The sequence below is a fragment of the Falco naumanni genome, chromosome 2 (genome assembly GCF_017639655.2).
Source record: "Falco naumanni isolate bFalNau1 chromosome 2, bFalNau1.pat, whole genome shotgun sequence".
NCBI lineage: Eukaryota > Metazoa > Chordata > Aves > Falconiformes > Falconidae > Falco > Falco naumanni.
In genome coordinates, this window is record NC_054055.1 from 34,158,613 (window position 1) to 34,180,117 (window position 21,505).

At 40.5% G+C, this 21,505-nt stretch overlaps 1 protein-coding gene across 2 annotated transcripts in view; it reads left to right on the plus strand.

The window, feature by feature from the left end:
• ENOX1 (ecto-NOX disulfide-thiol exchanger 1) overlaps nucleotides 1-21,505 on the plus strand; it is a 369,627-nt gene that overhangs the window by 255,318 nt on the left and 92,804 nt on the right. For both annotated transcript variants that reach the window (XM_040584352.1, XM_040584353.1), the window contains 3 exons: nucleotides 10,645-10,818; nucleotides 12,542-12,748; nucleotides 19,406-19,639. In XM_040584352.1, coding sequence (XP_040440286.1) covers nucleotides 10,645-10,818; nucleotides 12,542-12,748; nucleotides 19,406-19,639 — 615 coding nt within the window. The remainder of the gene's footprint in view (nucleotides 1-10,644; nucleotides 10,819-12,541; nucleotides 12,749-19,405; nucleotides 19,640-21,505) is intronic.

Below are 21,505 nucleotides of genomic sequence, written 5' to 3' on the forward strand. Positions count from 1 at the left end.
AGACACTCAGGAGCATTACTTGCTGCTATCAACTCTGGCTTTTTTTCAGATCATGTTTTATGTAGCATAGTATTTCTCAAGATAGGATTCTTGGTTAATTCTTAACCAATAAAATTTATTAATTCACCAAGTACCACTTTATTACTTACTCAACAGTTAGTTAATCAAATTCAAATTCAACAGGTATTCTGCCTATGCACAGAGCATTCAAATGTTGTCTTACAAGTTACTGCCATAAACTGTATCGAGGTCAAACAGTTCTAGTAGAGGATAATACAAAATACCAAGATTTCTTGCTGCATTCATTTATAGACAGCAAATCTTTACTATATCTGGTATACTTACCATCCTTCCAGTACTCTGTGGGTTAAAGGTACAATGGTTTTAGGAATTTGGACCCTACTATTTAAATGATTTAATGTGAAAAAACTAGGCAAATAGTCCTAGGAACAATCATTTAACACTATAGTTTAAGCCTCTGTTATGCATGTTTGCTCACACTTTTAAAGGAGAAGCATGCACATAGAATAACTTGGTTAAAAGTTTGAAATATCATTACTTGGGATTTTCCAGCTGATTTCACCAGACAACTTTCTGCCATCTCCAGTAATGACACCAAGAGAAATACATCCTATGCAATGAAGCTCCTTGGTTTTTTCATCAAAAAATAAAGCTGAAGGAGACACAGAACTTCCTCTGGTTTAGGAAGCCCCTGAGGTGCAGGGTGCTGGAGATTGAGATATCATTTTACGGTTTTGCTGTAGGATTGTCCTGTTCGGTACTAAACCAAATTAGGGATTTGCTGTTAGAGGCAGGTTTCTGGCCTAGAGGGCCAGAAGGATCCTTCAGTCTGACAGAGCCCAGTTTTTACTGTGTTTTTGCAAGAACTTACCCATGCAGGTGATACGCTTTTCTGGACTGTACAGCTTCGTTCCAGTTTTGGCAAGGTTGTTGTTACTCCTGTAACCCTGGAAAGGCAAGGAGAGTGTTTATATGCATTCCACAGATTCAACTATCCACACGGTAACTCCAGTTTAATAGCCAGAAATTTTTCCACGATTCATGAGAAAAATGAGTCCCTTTTGATTTCATGTGGTAAATGTCCAATGGAATGTCTGAATTTCACTTTTTTTTTTCTCCCATTTTCTCTGAGGTCACATTAATATCCAGAAGATGGTATTTTACATCTTTTACACATTGGAGGCTTTTTATGTTTCATCTGTTACAAGGGTTATATTTTAGTATTAGTCTAGCTTGGGAATTGAAATTTTTCCTATTTCTCCAGCTTCTTTACAGTATTCATTTACATCTTAGGTGCTTATGTCTTCCAATGACCTTGTGATTTAACTTTTTATGCCCATGAAAATGCCTCTCAGATTTCTGGAATACCACACTCCTCCTAGACAGCAAGCAAAGAAAAATGCATTAACAATTCCTAGGCTGTATAATCATGTTTTATTTATTTCTTTTCTTATCTTCTAGAGTTTTGAGGTGAAAGGTGATCTCTTTTTCAAGGAACATAGTGATGTTTTACTTTAGGACAAAGTTCATTAGGCAAACATTGAACAGCTTCCAACAGAGGGAGCTTGGAGAGGCTACTTCATTTGGCTAAGACTAGCCTTACTGAATAGCCCACCATGATGAGTGCAAAACCGGAGAAATGGAATGAAGAAGTGCAAAACTGGAGAGGACGGTCCCAAGCAGCATGTAGTAAGTGCACAGAGACTTGAAAGTCAGGAAATAACAGGGGTGCACATTTTAAATTGCATAAGCAATGTATTACATATGTACTTACATTATCTTGCTTATTGGCTGGTCCCATATTTTTACAAACTGGCTTTGGAGCTATTTACTGGGGATCAAGTGGCAGTGTGCTGAATTTGCAGTTTCATTATTTTCTTCACAAAGAATTGGTGACTGACCCCATATGAAGAAGTATTTTATTCATAAGGAGATGGGAGAAACCCATTGTTCCTACTGTGTGGAGTAGTTCTTAAGCAGCAGCGACTTTGGGAAGGTCAGCACTCTCGACATCATGGGGTGCTATAAATTCATGAATCCTTCAAAATTCTGGCATTGGTCAAAACAGCCTGTGGTTAAAGCATGGACCCAATGGATGTAGGGACAGAGCGTACCCTCAAGCAACTTTGATGATGATATGCAACTGGGAGGAGTCGCTGATACACCCGAAGGCTGTGCTGCCATTCAGCTTGAACAGGCTAGAGTTGAGAGAGGAACTTAATGTTGTTCAACAAAGGCAACTATAAGGTTCTGCATCTAGGCAGGAGTAGCCCCATGCATCAGCACAGACTAGGGGTTGACCTGCAGAGAAGGACCTGGCAGTTCTGGTGAACAGCAAGTTGCCCGTGAGCTAGCAGTGTGCCCTTGTGGCCAAGAAGGCCAGTGGGATCCTGGGGTGCATTAGGAGGAACATGGCCAGCAGGTCAAGGGAGGTGATCCTCCCCCTCTGCCCTAGTCAGGCTGCATCTGGAGTGCTGTGTCCAGTTCTGGGCTCCCCAGTTGCAGAGACACAGGGAACTACTGGAGCGGGTGCAGCTGAGGGCTACGTGATGAGGGTACTGGAGCATCTCCCTTATGGGGAAAGGCTGAGAGAGCTCGTCTGTTTAGCCTGGAGAAGGGAAGTCTGAGAGGGGATCTTGTCAACAACTACAAATACCTTAAGGGTGTCAAGTGGATGGGGCCAGGCTCTTTTCAGTGGTGCTCAGCGACAGGACATCTGCACAAACTGCAACATGGAAAGTTCCATCTGAATATGAGGAAAAGCTTCTTTACTCTGAGGGTGACAAAGCACTGGAACAGCTGCCCAAAGAGGTTGTGGAGTCTCCTTCTCTGGAGACATTCAAGCTGCCCAGATGCAACTCTGTGCAACCTGCTCTAGGTGAACCTGCTTTAGCAGGGGGTTGGACTAAAGGGATCTCCAGAGGTCCCTTCCAACCCTGACCTTTCTGTGACACAGAAGTTCCAGACAATACTGTTGTCTGTTCATCTTTCCCTCTCCTTCACCTCCTTCCCTGCATTTATTTTGATTTTTTGCTTTACCTTTTTCCTTCTTTCCTATTTTTCTACTTTTTCACTCTTCAATTTTCACCTCCAGAAGTTTCCACTAAAATCACAATGGGTTTTACACATGGAAGAGCAGATGATTGTGAATGGAGACTAAGATTAGTCGATTTTTTCTGATTTAACTTTTTACACATGCAGCTGTCAGCTGTGAAAAACGGACAAACCATCATCAGACTCCCTCAGCATCAAGTCCCGACTTTTTCAGCTCATTTTCAGGCTTGCCTGTCAGGTAGTCCTTTGCAGAGGACAACTAAATGGAGTCATTGTGGTGGGCAGGTAGTGTCTGAGATCCCTTTGAGGTCAAAATGTCACTGATGGCTATCCATAAGCAAAAAGAGTAAGAGAAATAACATTACAGCGACACTGTAGATTTCTTTGCACAACAGCATTGAAGTTGCATTTTAGGAAGAGAGTGGCATCTACTGTGGTAACACTGTTGTGTTATTATTATTTGCTCTTCTCTCCTATTATTTGCATTGCATTAGAAGCTCTAAACAAGACTGGGGTCCTGTTGTGCCAAGTGCTATGGCAATAAAGGATGAACTAAGTGTGATTCACCCCATGATTTGCTTGTAAAAAGAGAAGGTGGTTTTCTTCAATTTAGTCTTTCATGTATATTGCTCCAAATATAGTTCCAAATGTATTTGTTCTGTGATTTTATGGGCAGGAATCAAAAGGCGTTTCACATTTTTAGCTACAGCATAGCCAGCTCTGAGGAACAGCATCTAAAGTTCTGGGATTGTCTGTTGTAAACTATTCCTCTATGCAGACACAGCGCTTTCGTCAAAAAAGCAAGAGTACAATAACACAGTCCTAAAGCTTTGTCAGTGATGTGTGTCTTATAGAAGTAATTTTCAAGTGGCAAGCGGTTTGATGATGCTACAAGGGCTTTGTTTATGGTGTGGGTCTGGCAGACACTGTAGAGTTCATATAAATCATTACTTGGTTGATCATTAACAAGAAACACTCGTCTGGATTCCCCTTCATTCCTCATTTTGTCAAAATTCCCCTAGAGACTTGTTTTTGCTACAGGCCAGGCTCTGTTTCACAGAATATAGCTCTTGCTGAATGGTGTCAAGATGGATCCCCTGGCCAACTGAGAAAGCCAGAGGTCAAGGAGGTGATTTACTGCCCCTTCTTCAATCCCCTCTTTCCACTCCTCCAAATACACAGATGCATGCATGCACACACACGCACATGCCTGTTGATGCTACGTGCCTTACTCCTGTTCCTGCAGGGGTCCTATGCCCACATGGTGCTTCATCAACTGGATTTGGGCAGTGCTTAAATAAGTGCATCTGCCCATGTCTTTGATATTTAGTTCTTCAAAAATTTGGGGCTAGATGAGCACCTACAAAGACATCTCTGCCCTTGCAGTTACCTTCTGAGGATTTTAAAAGGGGCCACAGTCAGAGTTTCCATATTTGTGCTCTGCAGAGACAAAGATCACATGACAAACAGATGACAAAATATAAAAGCAGAAATAAAATCTGTAATCTTGTGAATAAGGTGAATAAGGCATTCACAGTTTCTCAGGATGCAAACTAGAAGGTATGCCTGGAACTGCCAAATACCTTGTTTTAGCAAAGCAAAGGAAGCACATTTCCCCACTCTGTTACTACCCTAATACCAGCACACTGTGAAAGCCAGGGATATAAACAGGTTCCATTGCTTTCAAAATATAAGTAGGTGCACAGTAGGATTTAGTGAAAAGGTATAAATCAAGTCATGTGGAATAGGTGCCTGCTAGAAAGGATTGTTCAGTTGTGATCTCCACCACTGGCAGTATGTAAGCACTCAATGTATACGAGCTAAAAATTGTTTGCTCTTTACCTGCCTATCTTGCAGCTGAATATTAATTCTTAATTGCTGATACAGAAAAAAAATGGACACTGACATGAGCGTAAATACACCAGCAGACTGTAGAGTTCTGTGGGAGAATTTTAGATAAAAAAACAATAATATTTTAGAATAACAAGCTTTTTTTTTTTTATTCTAACAAGGTACTTTCTTCATTTCAGACAAAAAAAAAAAAAGCTACTCTTTCTTTGCTACTGCAAAGTAATACATATACACATATCATATATACATATGTATATATGTATTTATTTTAAGGGAAGCAGATGCTCTATTAGATTTGCCCTTTTTCAGGAAAACTTAAATCTCAACTTTTAGAAATCAACTCTGTGATCACTCTCAAAACACTCATCAATGGTGTTTCTCAAGTAGACAATCAAATCTCTAGTCTTCAGAAGCTTTTTCTTTTTTAATCCCCAGAAACCAAAGTTTAACGAGCATCTTACTACATTTATTACCAGCTGCTGCCTGGACTGTCCTAATCCTTTCAGTGCATGTTGGCAGGTAACTCCACTCCTGGAACCAGATCTTTTTTTTTTTTTTCATTTCAACCGTAGCAAAAAATAAACTTTTTTTCTTAGGTGTCAAATTATCACTCCCAGGCCATGGAGACCCTTTATATCTTTTTTATTTTGGTCAGTTATTTTGTGCTCAGATCATTGTTTTCACCACTCACCATTTCTTTTTGTGTTCAGCCAGCAGGTCTGAGCCGCATGGCTGACAATGTCCATGGTGGAAACCTTCCATGCGTGGGAGTAGGGGCACACAAATAAATCCATGTTTGCACACATGGGTGTTCTTACGCATCCAAACAGAAATACAGCTTGACAGCTGTCATGAAAGACCACAGAAGCAATTGGCAACTGCAGGCAAAACAAATTACACATCCAAGGCCTAATACTGACAATCATATAGGGGATTATACCCTTAAAAAGTCATATTGAGCAGATACCTCTCTCTGTGGTGAGGGCTGGTGGAAACGTGATGGTAACTTAGTATTGGTGATGGATTACATACCCCAAAAGCACAGCTGGCAGGAGTATGCATCCATGTTACTTAGGCAGAGCAATAAAGTGGCGAAAACAGAAGGTGTTTTTCAGACAGTAACCATTGGCAAAGAAGAAAAGGAGGATGCTTCTCCAAAATTGTATGGCTATTTTTATGGATGACAAAGTTGCTTCTGCCCTCCCAAAATGGAGACTAAAAGCAATTGTTTTACACTGCATACTGTGTTGGAATATAGTTATCCTTAAAGGGATTTTATTGTTCTTCTATTTTTTCCAGACTCAGAGATTTCATGTGAAATGTTCTGTTCTTCCTATATTCTACTTGAAAGAAAAAGGAGCGTTAAAAACTATGCCAAGTCTTCAAGAATTTTTTTTCTTCTTGCCTCTCTGACTGCCAGTTCCAGATATTTGTTCTTCAGAGGTTTTCATTTATCTCCACCATGCCATTTTTTTTCATTAGATGAAACAGGAATTAACTCATTTTGCCAAATTTAGGCAGAAGATGGACTTGAAAATATTGACATTCAATGTTTTTACTTTCTTGCACTAATCTGTGAATATTCAAGCCTTATGGACGGTATACACAGGGACTCTAACTCAAATAACATGTGCTTTTCCATTCTTAAAGTGATTTATCATCTCTGATCGCCTTCCATGATTTCATTTAATAAATATTTCTTAACATTTTTCAAATGTAAACTTTCTCTCTTCTGCCAGGTTGTTTTTTACAGTTCCAAAAGGTCATAAACCCTTACCTAGCTGCAGAAGTATATGTATAGATCCCTTTAAAAATAACACTATGATCACTGAAAGCAGAAAATATTACTTGTTTAACTCTTCAGATGTATAGTATATAAATTTAATGTTTCTCTGTGCTTAGTGTGGCATATTCATGTCTACAATATCTTAATAATCATATATCCAAATGGATCTACCAAAAAAACATAATCGGCAGGTTGATTCCCATTTGTTGTAATTCTTCATAACTCTATCAGTACCTTTGATTCTGAAGACCAACAAACTTACCAGTAAGTTCAATAGGAGTTGTCTTCAGCTCTAATTCTGGTGCCCTGGTCCTGTTCCAATAGGCATTATGCCAGGACATGGAGCAGACTGCAGTGGTGGTGCTGATGGATGATCGTCCCCTGTCCCTAGACAAGAGCTATATATCCAACTTCTATTATTGCAGCACTCGGTAGCATCAATATAGTTAAACTTGGGATTTTTCTGGATCCTATCACAGATGTGGCAAATTTATTGACTTTCCTTTCCAGTGACTTTATCAGTTCCTTTTTCTCTGCACCTCAGACTCCAGACCAGTATTTCCTTTGGACATCCCATCTCTAGGTTCTTTTCCTGGTTTGTCAGCAATATGCAGGTGGCATGCATCAACTTCTATGTAGACGCAAGTGCCACCAATCTCTTCGGAGGTCTGAACAAGATCTTAGCTGTTCAGGAATCCAGATGAATTTTCCATCACTGCAGTACATAGTAATAGTTTTTAGTATTCAGAGATTATTTTCATTTCCAGGATGCTCTACAAATGGCACCTATGCATCCTCTCAACGCTCTTGTGATGTATGAAAGCATTTCATTCTCAATTCAACGTGTTGTGAAATGAAAGCAACGTATTCAAGAGGACAGCGAAAGTAAACCTGGTCCTGATTAAAAGCTGTTTATGCCTTCAGTAGTCTTGCTCTTGATGTTAGCAGGATTTGGATTAGTGCCTGCAAGATGTAGAATTAGATTTCAAGAATTATTGACTGAGTCCTCTTCAATATACCTCAGCACAGTCACCTTCTGGAGGCAGAGTCAGAGCACACATAGAAGGACATTTGCTGAGTGTTGGCCCCCAACGCTCTGCTTGTGCTCTTGTAGATTGATTCTAGTTGTAAAAGAAACTGATGACAAAGCCATGTACTTATTTAACACAAGCAAAGTTACTTAAAAAGTTCATTTCCTTGGATGTGGCAGGAATGAGTGGCAAATAATTTTCTTCCACTTAAATCACAAACTTGCTTTGACTGACATGCAACCTAAAAGCTGTCCCTCCCAGCTCCCTTTCAAGTCCATGTTTGCTGTGTTAGTGGACATGAGTTTCCTTGTTGTGTCCCTTAGTTTTCTTTTTCTCTGTATCTGCACCACTGCCAAAGGAATATTCAGAAAACTGGACTTTATTAAAACCTTTGCTCTGGGTGAGAGCATGCATCTGTGATTTGGGCAGAGTTTGCTATTTTTTTCAGTTGGCTACTGCTGTAGAGAAGCTGAAATGTATCTAGTAGTTGTCTTAAAGAGAGAGCAGCAATGGTTAAATACAACTTGTGTTAGCAGTCACCAGATGATGTTTTTCCTTGGCTGTCACACAGGGCCTGAAAGATACATACGGGACGGGGAGAACTTGGCCTTCTGTACATCTTGTACATCTCCATCTGCTCCATCCTGGCCTCTGAATGCTGTGGGTCTACTATGGATATTGGATTTAATAGGAAATTTTGTGTCTAGCTAGGACTGTGACTGACCCTACATTTGTCTAGAGGGATGGATGAGATGCCTCTCTTGGCATCTTTCCAGCACCAGTTTTCCCTGGTAGCAGGAGAGGACTGTCATGATACAGTGTGTTGAGTGCTATTGTGGTACTCTGCTTTGCGTGCTGTGGAGCTCTGTGGGCCGCTTTAGCAGCAAGTAGTAGTGATGGACTTCCACCCGCAGCAGAAGAGTGCTGCACAAGGTGGCCTGCTGTGGCTGTCAGAAGTCTGACTTCTAAAAATGAGATCAAGCAAATTAGCATAGCCTAAGGATTTCTTTGAATTGCATGTTGCCCTTTCACCTCTGACTTTATCTCCCAGCATCCACTAACTATGAATATTTAATACAGCCACCACTGTATCCTGTGGAATAAATGACAGGCTCCGAGTTTCAAAGCTTAATTTGAAAAGCAATGCATATACATCAATATGGGAAAAAAAGCATCTCACCCAGAGCAAATCCTTTCTTATAAGACCACTTATTAAAAAAAGGTAGTGTAATATCATGAGTTTCCATTAATACTAGTCTTCAACAAGCCTAAAGCAAATCCTTGCTAGGCTTGTTGTACAGAATTGTCTGAAAATGCTGAAGGCTTACAGTGTGTGGAGAGCAGGGAGCATGAGACCAAGATAGATAAGAGCGCCACTGGAGTAGAGGTTCTCAGTCCTCAGTTGTCTGTCCTGAAGAAGATGATTATGTATGTTTCACAGGAATAATAATGCTAATTTTCAGCCCCCACAGAGTGCTTTACACCTGCAAAGTGCTATAAAACTGTGAGCTAATCCTCACCAGTGTGTGAGTATTATTTTACGTATTTTGCAGATGCAGAAATTAAGATGCCAAAAGGTCAGAGGAATGACCCAAGGTCACATAGCTTCTCCACAGTAGACCTAAGATGAAGAAACAGGCCTCTGGTCACATTTGATTCATCATGCTGCCCTGTAGCAAATGCAGCTCAAATTTCATATATATATATATGTATAAAATCCTGGAGGAGGAGTTGTTTCCCTCTCTGCTTCTTCAAAATAAACAAGCTCCCAAGCTACCAAACCCCGTGTTTACAAGTATCATTAAATACTTTCCAGTTGCTAGCCAGAAAACTCATCAGAAAACCTGTAGAACACCAAAGTAACTCTCTCTTTTTAAATAATTGATGATGCCAAATAGCAGCAGTGTTATGCCAACAAAGAGATCGGTCTCTCAAAATATTTTATTCATTATGCCTCAAGAAACCCAAAGCCTTGTTTTTAACGAAAGCAAATTTCAGAAGTTGGCACTCAGTTCATCTGAAACATCTGCTTATTACAGTTCTTGGTGTTACAGCACTGGTACTCCCCAGTAAATCTTTCAACTTTAAATAATATGTATGGAAGTCTTGGCAAAGAGATCAGGAAGGAAAAAGAGTAATGGTTGCCAAATATGCATTTTACTTTATGGGGCTGTGGTGGTATATTTTAATAATACATGTGTTGAAGAGAATCTACTAATCCGATTAAATAACAGGACAAGAAGGAATCAATTCCAAAGTTCAAAAAAAACCTGTTCTGTGCAGCTGAAACTTTATATTCCAGGGTAAAATGGTTAGAAGTCTTGGCTAACTGTGCTTCTATAAAAGCAGCCAGAAATGGATCTTTCTCTGTGCTGGTCATAAATCAAGGTCACTTATGTGAGAAGGCTATGTTGTGATAAATCTGTCTGACAATTAGATGGAGAGGACATATCTGTGTTAAAATATATTCTTTGTACGCTGATCAGAAGGCAACGTAAACACCACAGTGGCATTATGAAACAGAAAATTGCATTCCAGATAATAAGAGATATGCATTGTGCATGGTTTTACAGTTTAACGTGCTCTGGTTTACTCAGTCATATTAATATTTGAAATTATGTAACATTCCCTTCTTTATGCATAGTTGGTTGTTTTGGAGGTTTTTTCCACGAAAATGCACCTCCTGCTCCCTCTCTCTCTTCTCTCCTCTCTGTTGCTCTACCTTTTCCCTTTCCCATTTTTCCTTTTCCCTTCTCTTTTTTTTAACAGTGATGCTTGGGGGGAAAGAAAAAAAAAAAAAAAAAAAAAAAAAAAAGCCTAAAGCGAAATTGTCTGTGCAAGAAAATAGTAACAAGTAGTTTCAAGATTTATAAGCCAGGATTTTATGTTATACATTTACAGATTCAATCTGTGTACCAGGCTTTGATCCAAGCCTTAGCATGATGACTGGAATCACTCCTATTAACCCAATGATACCAGGCATGGGGTTAGTGCCGCCACCACCACCAACAGATGTGCCTGTAGTCAAAGAAATAATTCATTGCAAAAGCTGCACGCTCTTCCCTCCAAACCCAAGTAAGTGGATCTGATGAAAGAATGTTATTTTCCTAAATATATTGCACAAAATACTTTTTATCTAACAAAAATTATGTTTTTAAATAGACTGTAGGCAGGCATGGTGTTTCCTTCGAAGATCTACTCTTTGTGCAAAGCATGGTATGGTATCAGAGCATATTTATTCATCTCTGTAAGGTCATTAAAAAAACCTACATAGTTTGTACAAAAAAGGAAAATAATTACTTAAAGCTACTAGAGCCTGAAGATCTACGCTTCTCATAGTAGAAATCTGTCTTTCCTAGATCTGAATGTCACAAAATATAATGATTATACAGTGCTGATTATCTCCATGCTCTGCCTCAGGTGCCCACAGTTAGTTGGAGCCAGTCAGGGCTTGTGTCCCTGAACACAGTGCCTCGCACCCAAACACTGACTAGGTCCGGTCCCTCCCCAAAGGAGATGCGAGGAAAGTGGGGCTACAGCTCTTCTCCTGCCATTTTTTGGGGGGGCAGCATGGCAGATCAGTTCCTTCTCTTCGAGAGCAGAGACCAGGCTTCCTTCTGCCCCTTCCTGGGACTTTGTGCAAATGGAAAACTCTTTCCACTGAGCCACCAGCTCAGGCACAAAGCCTGATTTTGTGTATGTTAGCCCCAGAAGTTTAGTTTCAGAGCCATCAGACCAGCAGCTTTCACTATCACTGTGAAGACAAAAGAGAAAATTAAGCGAATAGTCTGGTGCTCTGGATTTGCAGTGTACTTAGATCATGATTTAATCAAACTGGTTTTATGTGTGTGTATGCATATATATGTACACTTTAATGTTTAAACCCCATTTACTGTGTTGAAGGGCCAAAAAACTAAGTCATATCAATCATGTTCCTTCTTAGAGAATTCCTTTTAGAGGAATGCTCTAGTAAACTACATATAAACAATGTGAAATGTAATGACAGAGTATATTTTTTATACAGCCTTCAAAAATTTAATAGTTTTCTGATTTAAGTGTGTATATATTCTCTGTATCTATATATAAAAATAAAATTTCTAGCCACTCCACCTCATGAGCACTTGTAAACAGTGAGGTTATCCTTCCTGTGTGCTGGCGTCCACTCCATTATCTGGCAACAAGACAAAACAGATAACCAGCAGAGCATTTTCATCATGCTGTCACTTCGTCGTGTTTCCCACTTTGTTTTTCTGTTTGCTGTGCTCCTGTACTCTGAGACAGAAATGAAATTATGCTAAGACCAGGGAAAGACATCCAGCCCAAAAGCCCAGGCTGTCCACAGCATGGGCTTGCTTGCAGAGGGCCCACACACTTGGCGAGTGATGGGTACAAGCCAGAGATGGTGAAGTTCAGGCTTTGAATCTCAGTGCCTGAGATTTGTGCTTGGGGTTGAATCAGCTGCAGAAGCTCTCATGCTTTGAAGCAGAATATTTTCTATTTTTGTGTGACTGTGCAGGGAAAACAAAGATCCTTTTAGACCTTACTGTCTGTCCTGGAGAATAACGCACACTGGCAGGAATTAATCTCTGAAATGCCACCTAAAACTTGAAAAGGTTTAGATTAAAGTAAGCAATTTTGGACAATCTCTGCAATATTCAATTGTTTTGCTTCTCCTTCTCTCCCACCTCCATGCTATGTCAAATAACTGTTCCTGCCCTGAACTGATTAGGGGAATGAATAGAGCCAATGGATAAAAAGACAAATTTTGTATTCCAATGTGATTTCTGTTTTGACTTAGATCTCCCACCACCTTCAACAAGAGAGAGACCTCCTGGGTGCAAAACAGTGTTTGTTGGAGGATTACCAGAAAACGCAACGGAGGAAATTATTCAGGAAGTCTTTGAGCAGTGTGGAGATATAACAGCAATTCGGAAAAGCAAGAAGAATTTTTGTCACATTCGTTTTGCAGAGGAGTTCATGGTTGATAAAGCCATTTACCTTTCTGGTACTTCACATTCTTTAATGGATTTTCCTTGCTTCTCATTTGTATTTTGTGATGCTAATGTTTTCTTATTTTCTTAGCTTTTATCTCAGCAAGTCTTTCTTGAGCTCAGTGGCTGTAGCTTGGGGTGGCAAGGGGCAATTCTGTATTTCTCTGTGTCTGCCAACACTTGTGCATGGTTTTGTACGTTGCTTACCCAGGAGCAATTTCCTGTCATCCCACAACAATACAACAGATCCTGAAATTCACTACAGAACAATCTTATTTTTGATTTACACAGGTTTATATAGTTTTGTTCGCAGGTTGTGGTAAGAGGAGGGCACTAGGCCAGGAATGCTGCTGTTTTCCAGTGCCAATTTCTTTGATAGGCTGGCAATTTCATTGGCATATTTTTATAGATTTGCAGCACAATCTGAATAAAGTCTGCCTTTATGCGTGCATGTATTCAGCTACTGCAAGGGTTAGATTCTGAGCCCCATCTGTAGGCTACGTCTGCTGCCTCCCAGGACAAGTGCCACAGAAAGTCAGGTGTAAAATTTCGGAATCTCTTTTATTTTCCAACAAAGGAACAGAAAGAAAAAAAAACAACCCCTCTAACTCACAGAGAAAAAGAAAAAAGGAAAGAAGAAAAAAGGTGAAAACCAGTTCTGCTTTCACATATCAGGCTTCAGTGACTGTCAGTGCCCTCTTAAGGCTACAGGCTCCTTAATATGAGGATTTGCTTCCTAACTGAGCCCTTCTTCACCTTTCTGAGCTGGATCCCGTCCTCTGTAAGTATTTGGATCCACAGGCTGGTTCATCTCTTGTTCTGGGGTGAACCACAAGTGTTGTTTTGCCCCAAAAGTTAGTGCAACACTTTCACCCACCTGCAAGGTATTCTTAAATAAACAGGGGCCAGGGGCTGCTCCTTTGCTAAGACGAGGTGACACAGACTGGCTTACAGCTGCCCACCCTGTGTAGGGTGACCTCAGAGGGACCCACTGGGACCATCCAAAATGGAGCCTGGGAGGCAGCTAACAATTAGGGATACCTTGTTTGAGCTCCCATCCTGGCCATTTTCTGTTTAGCAGTAACGACATAACCTGAATGTCCTGTAGGTATCCATAGGAAGCTCGCACAGCTGGAAAAGTGATCTCTCAAATCACCATCAACTGCATTTTAAAATGAGAAAAAGGAAAGAAAACATCAGAAATTTTGAAATATGCAGTCAGGAAAAACTTAGCTCCTTTGTTTCACAAAGGTTTTTGTGTTTGGCGGGGGGGGGGGGGGAGGTGTCTAACTTGACTGCTTGCTTTAAATACCTCTTTGAAGAGCTACAGAAACTTATGAGTTTTATGAGGTCTATCAAAAGATTTCTTTGAAATATTGCTGAATTTTCAGATTCCTTCCAGATCTTCTTTCTACCCTCTTTTTTTCTTCTTTTTTTTTTTTTTTTTAACTTCATTTCTTCTTCCCTCCTCATCCTTTCTTCCCAGTTTTCATCCTTCCTGTTGATTTGTTTATCCACATTACTTCTGTAAAGCTGTAGTTCATTGGGACAGATCACAGGCATCACAGTTAAAAGAAGCAGTGACACATTTCCCAGCTTCCAACTTCTGTGTGAGGCGCCCCATCTTCACAAGTAACAGATCAGAGGGGCACCCCTGATTCAGTAGGAGCTGGTATTACTGTATATAATAAACAAAACAGTGGCAAGAAAAAGAGCAAAGAAAAGCTCAGAAACATACAGGCTGCCACGCTGGGCCAGAGCCAGTGTCCCTCTAGCTCCGTTTCCTACTTCTCAGCAGTTGACTGCACCCTTTGCTTCACCCCAAGTGAAGTTTTATTTTAATTTTATATGCCTTAAATTCTGGAGAACCAGATTTGCTGATTAGCGGTTGGAAATTCCCTGCGATGCCATGTGTCCTCGTTCATAATGCGCTAGTGTGCATTCAGAATAAGGGAAACAAACAGAGATGGAGGTAGCAGATTCCCTTCCTCATCTTAAATTTTCTGCCATTTTGTTTCCAGGTTGCTGACCCATCCTTCCTTCTTCCATTTCCTTTTGTCACAGTCGCACTGCTGTGTACACTTCCTCTTACTGTCTGCTCTGCAGCCTCCCTCCCCATCTGTCTTTTCATCCAGATCTTTTCTTTTACTGACCAGATCAGGGGAAAAAATGATGGAGCTGATAGAGAGGAGGAAGAAAAGCACAGACATGCTGCAGCCAAGTTTTTCGGTTTGTTTGGTTTTTGGGTTTTTTTTCTTTACCACTGGTGCTGAACTCTGCAGATGATACAGAGAGCACCAACTGTCCCCTCCCACCTCAGAGCAGGGAGGTCTGGCAGTGGGCAGGGGCATGTTGGATTTGTACCGAAATACTGGGGGGTTTAACCAGTCTTTATTCCATTCTCAAGCATAATGTATTCTGAAATGGTGGGGATAAAGTGTATTGTTAAGGTGTTTTCTTTTCCCTGTAAGAGACAAAAGAGTTGTACAAATGGAATGTGTGGTTATTATAGTATGGGTGTTATGTTAGGGGAAAGTCATGCCTTTGATATCGGTAATATAATGATAATTTTGTCTGCCTAATCAGTTTTATCTGTCTACCCCATCTAATCTCATCAAACTTTGTATTTATCCCATGCTCATCATCAGAATAGTGCAAGTGATTACAAAATCCATCAAGTAGTTTAATCATTGATTTTTTTCTTTCCTATTCCCAAGTAAATGCGTATGAAAAGGAGACTGGGAGATGGGTAGAAGGCTATGACAAAAGAACTGACTTGGGAAAGGGTTGTTTTCATTTAGCCCTGAAAGTTACATTTTGATCTCCTGAGGAAAAGGCTTTCTAAAATCGACATACCGGCCCATGAGACAGCTCTGTCTCCAAACTATATGTACTTTACTCTTGTGGCTGACAATTCAGTAACTCCTGCAAATATTGATGGCTCTGAGCTTGAAAATATAGGGCAAACAAATGGCTTGAGACAGACCTGTTTATACCCCAAAAGCCGGTGTATGTGTTTTTCCTGTGCTGATCTTTTCCTCTGTGGGTTTCCATTTAGTACAGTGCACTTATTTTGTGTTCTCACTGATCACCATCAACACTCTGATCTAGATCCTTAGTTAGAGAGCAGTTATTGGCCTGTCCCCAATATAGCAGCACTCAAAGATAAGTCAAGCCACAGAGTTTTGACTAGACCTGTGATATGGAAATAATGTGTTTAATTTTTATTTAGCACCCTCACTAATTTTTCCTGTTGCTACTCCTTTAAAGTGAGGATCTGGACAAGTTCCCAAAGTCTTTTCCTCTGCCATTGCATGCAAAACTGAAATTAAAAATGACAAGCCAGGCCTACAGTTAGTGCTAGCTGCAGTCCTGAGCAAAGAGATGGGGAACAGGGTCTGTGAGGGCAATTCATTGCCCGTGCATGAAGGGGAGGCAGTGGCAGTGGTTCTCTTGTACATTCAGATACCCTCAAACTTCAATAAGGAGGCATGGTATTAGAAAAGAACAAGCCCCACAGCAGCCCCACAGCTCAAAGCTGCCAACCTAGGTGGGTGCCTGAGCATCTCATGCAAAACAGGACCTGCCAGCTCTGCACCCCTTGCTACACAGCATCTTGCTGGCTGCCAACCCATCAAGGAGTCTGTTCTTCACTGACCAGGCCATTGGTCCCATAGTGTCCGCAAAGCCTGTTTTAGGACGGTGCAAGAAGCCATGGGCATTTGCTATTTTTGGTAAGGAAAAGATGCCAAGCCTGGAGCATCTGATCTGACTTTGAAGTTGACCCTGCTCTGAGAGGGTGTTGGACTAGATGATATTAAGGGTCCCTTACGACCCAGGTTATTCTAAGTTTCTGGGCTGGTGGAAACCAGCTGGCTGGCTGACTACCTCCAGTCTTTAGAGTTGAACAAGGTCAGATTTTTTCAGTGTGATTCTTGGGCAGTTTCAAAGATCTATTAATTTGGAGGCACTTAAACTGGTTATCTAAAGGGAACCATTTGTCCAGTGCTACACACAGTACTGGGTTTCGAACTGCAATTTACACTGCTCAGTGGTGTTTTGGTGTTTTTTTTTTCCCCATTATCCCCATTTACTTAAAAAGTGAAGGCTACTTTAATAAAACTCAAATTTGCTGGTGCACACACAACCTGCAGGTGCACAGTCCTTTATGCAGATTAAGTGGGGCTTTGAGGTCCACAACAGTCTTGTGTCCTGCAGCACCATGTTTCTTGCTCTGTCCATGCCCAGGCGTTTCTGCCAACAGAGGCAAAAGATGAGGGAAGAAAAAGAGAGACTGTGTCTTCCTGGAAAATACAGCCTGGCTGGGAGGTCTAATTTTAGGCACACGAGACCTGGCACCTTGGCAGTGTCCTTTCACATTGCTGATAATGCCATTTTGGCACAAAACAATCACTGTGTGAGGAATGCAGCTGGAGTGTTGGAGTGTTGAACAGAGGGGCGTAACATTTGTCACAGTTATCAGGGTAGCTGCACCACTGACCCCTTTTGGCTGACCTCTTCATGCCTACACCTCTGTGGATAAAACCACATAATTAGCCCCTCATTAGTACAGGGCCCAGCTCTGAAAGGTCGCTCGCACTCTTCTTCTGTTATGATTCACTGAATATGGTGTATCTTTAACTCAGCACCTTGTGACTAAAGCTACATATATGACCACAAAGCCTTCAGGGGGAAAAAGTAGTGTTTACTTCTCTGACCAAGAGAAAGCAGAGCAAAATAAAGGGGCTTTTTAAAATAACAAGCAATCCCTTCCTTTGCCTCTCTTGCAATATTCAGTTGTACTTCATTCCAAGCTTGTGAACCTTGGAGACCAGATTTGGTAGGTTCCATGGCAGTTTTTGATGCCTTCTGGCTGTGAAGGACCTCTGAAACACTTAGCTCGAGTATTTAATCTGAGTTTGGGCTCCTTGCTGGAAAATCAGTCATACTTTTTCCCCACTGACAGGCTGCTTAAATGAACTCCACAAGATGTTTGAAAGGAAAATATCAAATCAAAAGGCACCCAGATTGTTGGGTTTTTTGTTGGGTTGTTGGGGTTTTTTTCCCCGAAGGATCACTACATATATGGATATCTAATGTTTTTGAAGCTATTATCTCATATGTGCTGTAGTACAGCAGGCTGGTTTGTCAGTGGTAAAACAAGCAGAGTATGCCTAGATAGGCATTTTTGCAAAGCTAATCTACTACATAAGTTTTAGCTTTGCTGTCCCTGGAGTTCAAAACTGAGTTTTAACTGTGGTGGTAAGGTGCTGAAACTCCTCAACCACAGGCAAAACATGAGACTGAACAGTAGGTTCTCTTGGATTGCTGTTCCAAAGCAGCATTCCTGCCATTTTGATCAGGAATTTCCTGTCCCTGGAGTTTTTCAGTTGCAGTTGTAGTAGTAGTAGTAGTGTGTGTTTCTTAAGAGCTTCCTATGTGCCAGCTCAGCACAGAGCTCATCTCTGCAGCATCCTGTGATTTGAGAAGTCTCTGCTGGACTGCTTTGCTTCTGAGGCTACTGCAGCGGCTTGACACAGAGAAGTCAGAGCTATCCCTGTGCAGACTGATTATTTTTACCTGCATTTGAAGGCTCTGTTTGCAGCTTTCTACGTAGCGTTTTCATAGACTTTCTCTGATTTGGCATTTTAACAGTTAGAGAAACTGCTCTGTGGCTATCTTTCTGCCCTGGAAGTATAACTTGAAAAAAGATAGGTGCCCGGCATATGTTTTTCCACAGTACAGTCACAAAAAGCTCCTTTCATAGCATTGGCATGATTTGTTTGTCCTCTGACAGCAGTCAAGGGTTTTATTTCAGAGCAGGACCCTGTTGTACTGTTGTGCAGCCCTTGACTTAAGAGCCTTTGCAGTCTGCTAGCTTTAGCATATGATACATTGATCAAATAATGAATATGAAGAACATCACTAACGATGAGGCACAACAGGTTTCATTATTTGTTCTGAAGGTGCCTTGCAAATGTCTAATAAATCCATCCACACTTTCAAAGTTACTTTAAAGAACACTGAATTCAATTCATTTGTAGGTGGTTTATATTTGCTGCCAGAATATTTCCAGTGGGCAATTGGGAAGTAGTGTTTGCAATTGTGTAGCCTCAAAATCTGAGATCCAGCATCAATGTAGTTATGACACCAACCTCTTTGTGGCACCGGAATCTACGTAGCACAATTTTCTCATTCATCTGTAGTTGTGATTTTTATAAAATTCAGCCTTTCCCATTCCTTTGGCAGGCTGGAGAAAAGCACTAAACAGTGCATGATCTCAACAGGATCAGAGAAAGGACTCTACATTCAGACCAAAACAGATCTGTTTTTAGTAGTTGTGTTTTTGTTTACCTGGCCTTTGCTCTTATAAAGGCTGGGAGTGTCAAGTAGAAAAATTACATATTTTGAGAGACTTCTAAACAGGACTGTACATTCTGTACCTTTGAGTCAACTTTTAAGGTCATCTACTGTGTGGATAGACAATGCAGAAAATTGCAAGGAAAAATGAATGGATGAATGTTTATCTTCCTGTGAAAGCACAATGATCAATAGATTCTGCATAGATATGTGGGAATCTGTTAATGTATATTTTTACATAGCTGCACTTGAGGGGAAAAAAAAATAAGCGAAGAAGTCCTGCAACAGTTAGTTCTGCTTGTTGATTTCAGGTTACCGCATGAGATTAGGATCTAGCACAGACAAAAAGGATTCAGGTCGCCTTCATGTTGATTTCGCTCAGGCAAGAGATGACTTTTATGAATGGGAATGCAAACAAAGAATGTTGGCCAGAGAAGAACGCCACAGACGCAAAATGGAAGAAGACAGGCTGCGCCCTCCTTCTCCTCCAGCAATAATGCATTATTCTGAACATGAAGCTGCTTTGCTGGCTGAGAAATTGAAAGGTAAGCAGTATTTAATACTTTTCATTGTATTATTTCTTAAAAGCGGGAGCCACCCAGAAGTCAGAGCAGGGAGGCTGATTTCTCTCTGGTGTATTTCGTTAACTTGCCCTGTTAGCTATCCCCCATTCCTATGCCAATGTTAATGATACTCACCTGCATAACATCTGTCCATCTACCTGCGTTTTAACAGCTAAAACACAACCTTCAGGATACTACAGTGGGGGGGTGTTTTTTCTGTTCAGTTGCTGCCATCGTCTACCTTGGAAATACTTTCATAATAAGACAACTTGTTAAAAACATCCGTCATATTAAAGGCCTGATTCTTAAAATGTGTTTATTCCTTGACTGATATGTTACTACACTACATGTAACTGTCCCAATGCCTGGTATTTAAATTGCCTTTGTGAGCTGCATTTTAACATGCCCCACAGATGCGGCTGTACAACTTATCTCTGACACACACCATCCATTCTGTCATTCCCTCTTTAGGGTTAGAATTACTTGTGCAAGATAGCACCTTGTTTTGGTAGATGTTTGCTTGCTTGTTTTTGTTATTTTCTAGGTACACTTACTAAGTTAGTATTTTTCAAGGGTGCAACTTGAGGATTCCTGTCTGTAATAGTTTACATAGAAAATAACAAGCAAAGAAATAAAACTATCCATGGTAAAGAAATTTAAAAAAGATCAAGCAAACCCAACTCCTCATACCCCTTAGAGTTGTATTTGTTTTCATTAAGTGTTTAGCAGCTGTATTTGGCATTCTTTCCCCATGTGGTGGCCAAGCACGTTACTTTACTCTGTGCCAGGTCACAAGAAACTGATTCTTGCCACTGTTTCAGAATTATCCAGATTAGACTTATGCTATCTAGCTGTCAGCACACTGGCCTCTGTTTTAACTATGAAACATGTTTGGGAAGCCGAAGGACAGCACAGTGTTGCATCCTTGGAGCATGGAGCAGAGATGCACCCTACTGTCTCTTCGAGTACTGCATTGGTTGCTCTTAGTTGTCACTGTTACTTTGGTCTGTTATTAGTTTGGCTGACTTATATTCTCATCACATGCACTCCTCTGGTAAATAATTCATTAAATAACTGGGAGATTAGTAAAATAACCCAGATGGATCGATAGACCAGGAGAAAAGGAGGAAAGAGGCCCAAATGTAAAAATTTTTAATTCCTACCTAGCTTCTAGGCCAGCTCCTCTAGAGGTTATAAAATACAGTACAATACAGAGATTTAGATCCATCTGTTCCCAGAATCTGTTTTCAGTTGAATATTTTAGGAGTTAATCTTTCATAGGGAAGTTTTTCTTTATGTAGTAAGGCCTAGAGGTTTCCTGAACTAAGTCAGAAAATGCAAGAAATCTGGACACTTTCTTCTGTATGGCTAACCATTCCTTGGGGCAACCGAATGCGAGTTTTTGCAAGATGTTGAAGATGTCTATATTTAGAAGGGGTTTTCTTTTCATTCTGTGAAGTTTCCATACTTAATTAAAACTAATTCCAAGTTTTAGATCTTTGGTTCTTTTGAGGGACATTTGACCAGAGCTTGGCATATATGCACAATTTTAATAAAGAAATATTTTGAGCACAATACAGTCAAACACCATGTATGTGACTATTTCTCTATAAATAAAGAGAAAGTTTCAGAAACATACAGAAGTAAATATAATAAGTTAAGAAACAAATATGGTAAATTTATTTCTTTATTTGTTGAAAAATAATTTAAATCCAGCGAAAGAACATACTGCAATTTTGCTACTTCACTAATTAGCAGTTGCCTTGTAGCAAGATGAATGGCACCAGCCCTGGATCTCCATAGACAGTTGGGGGTGGAGAATGCAAAGATGTCCCTTCTTTTCTCACT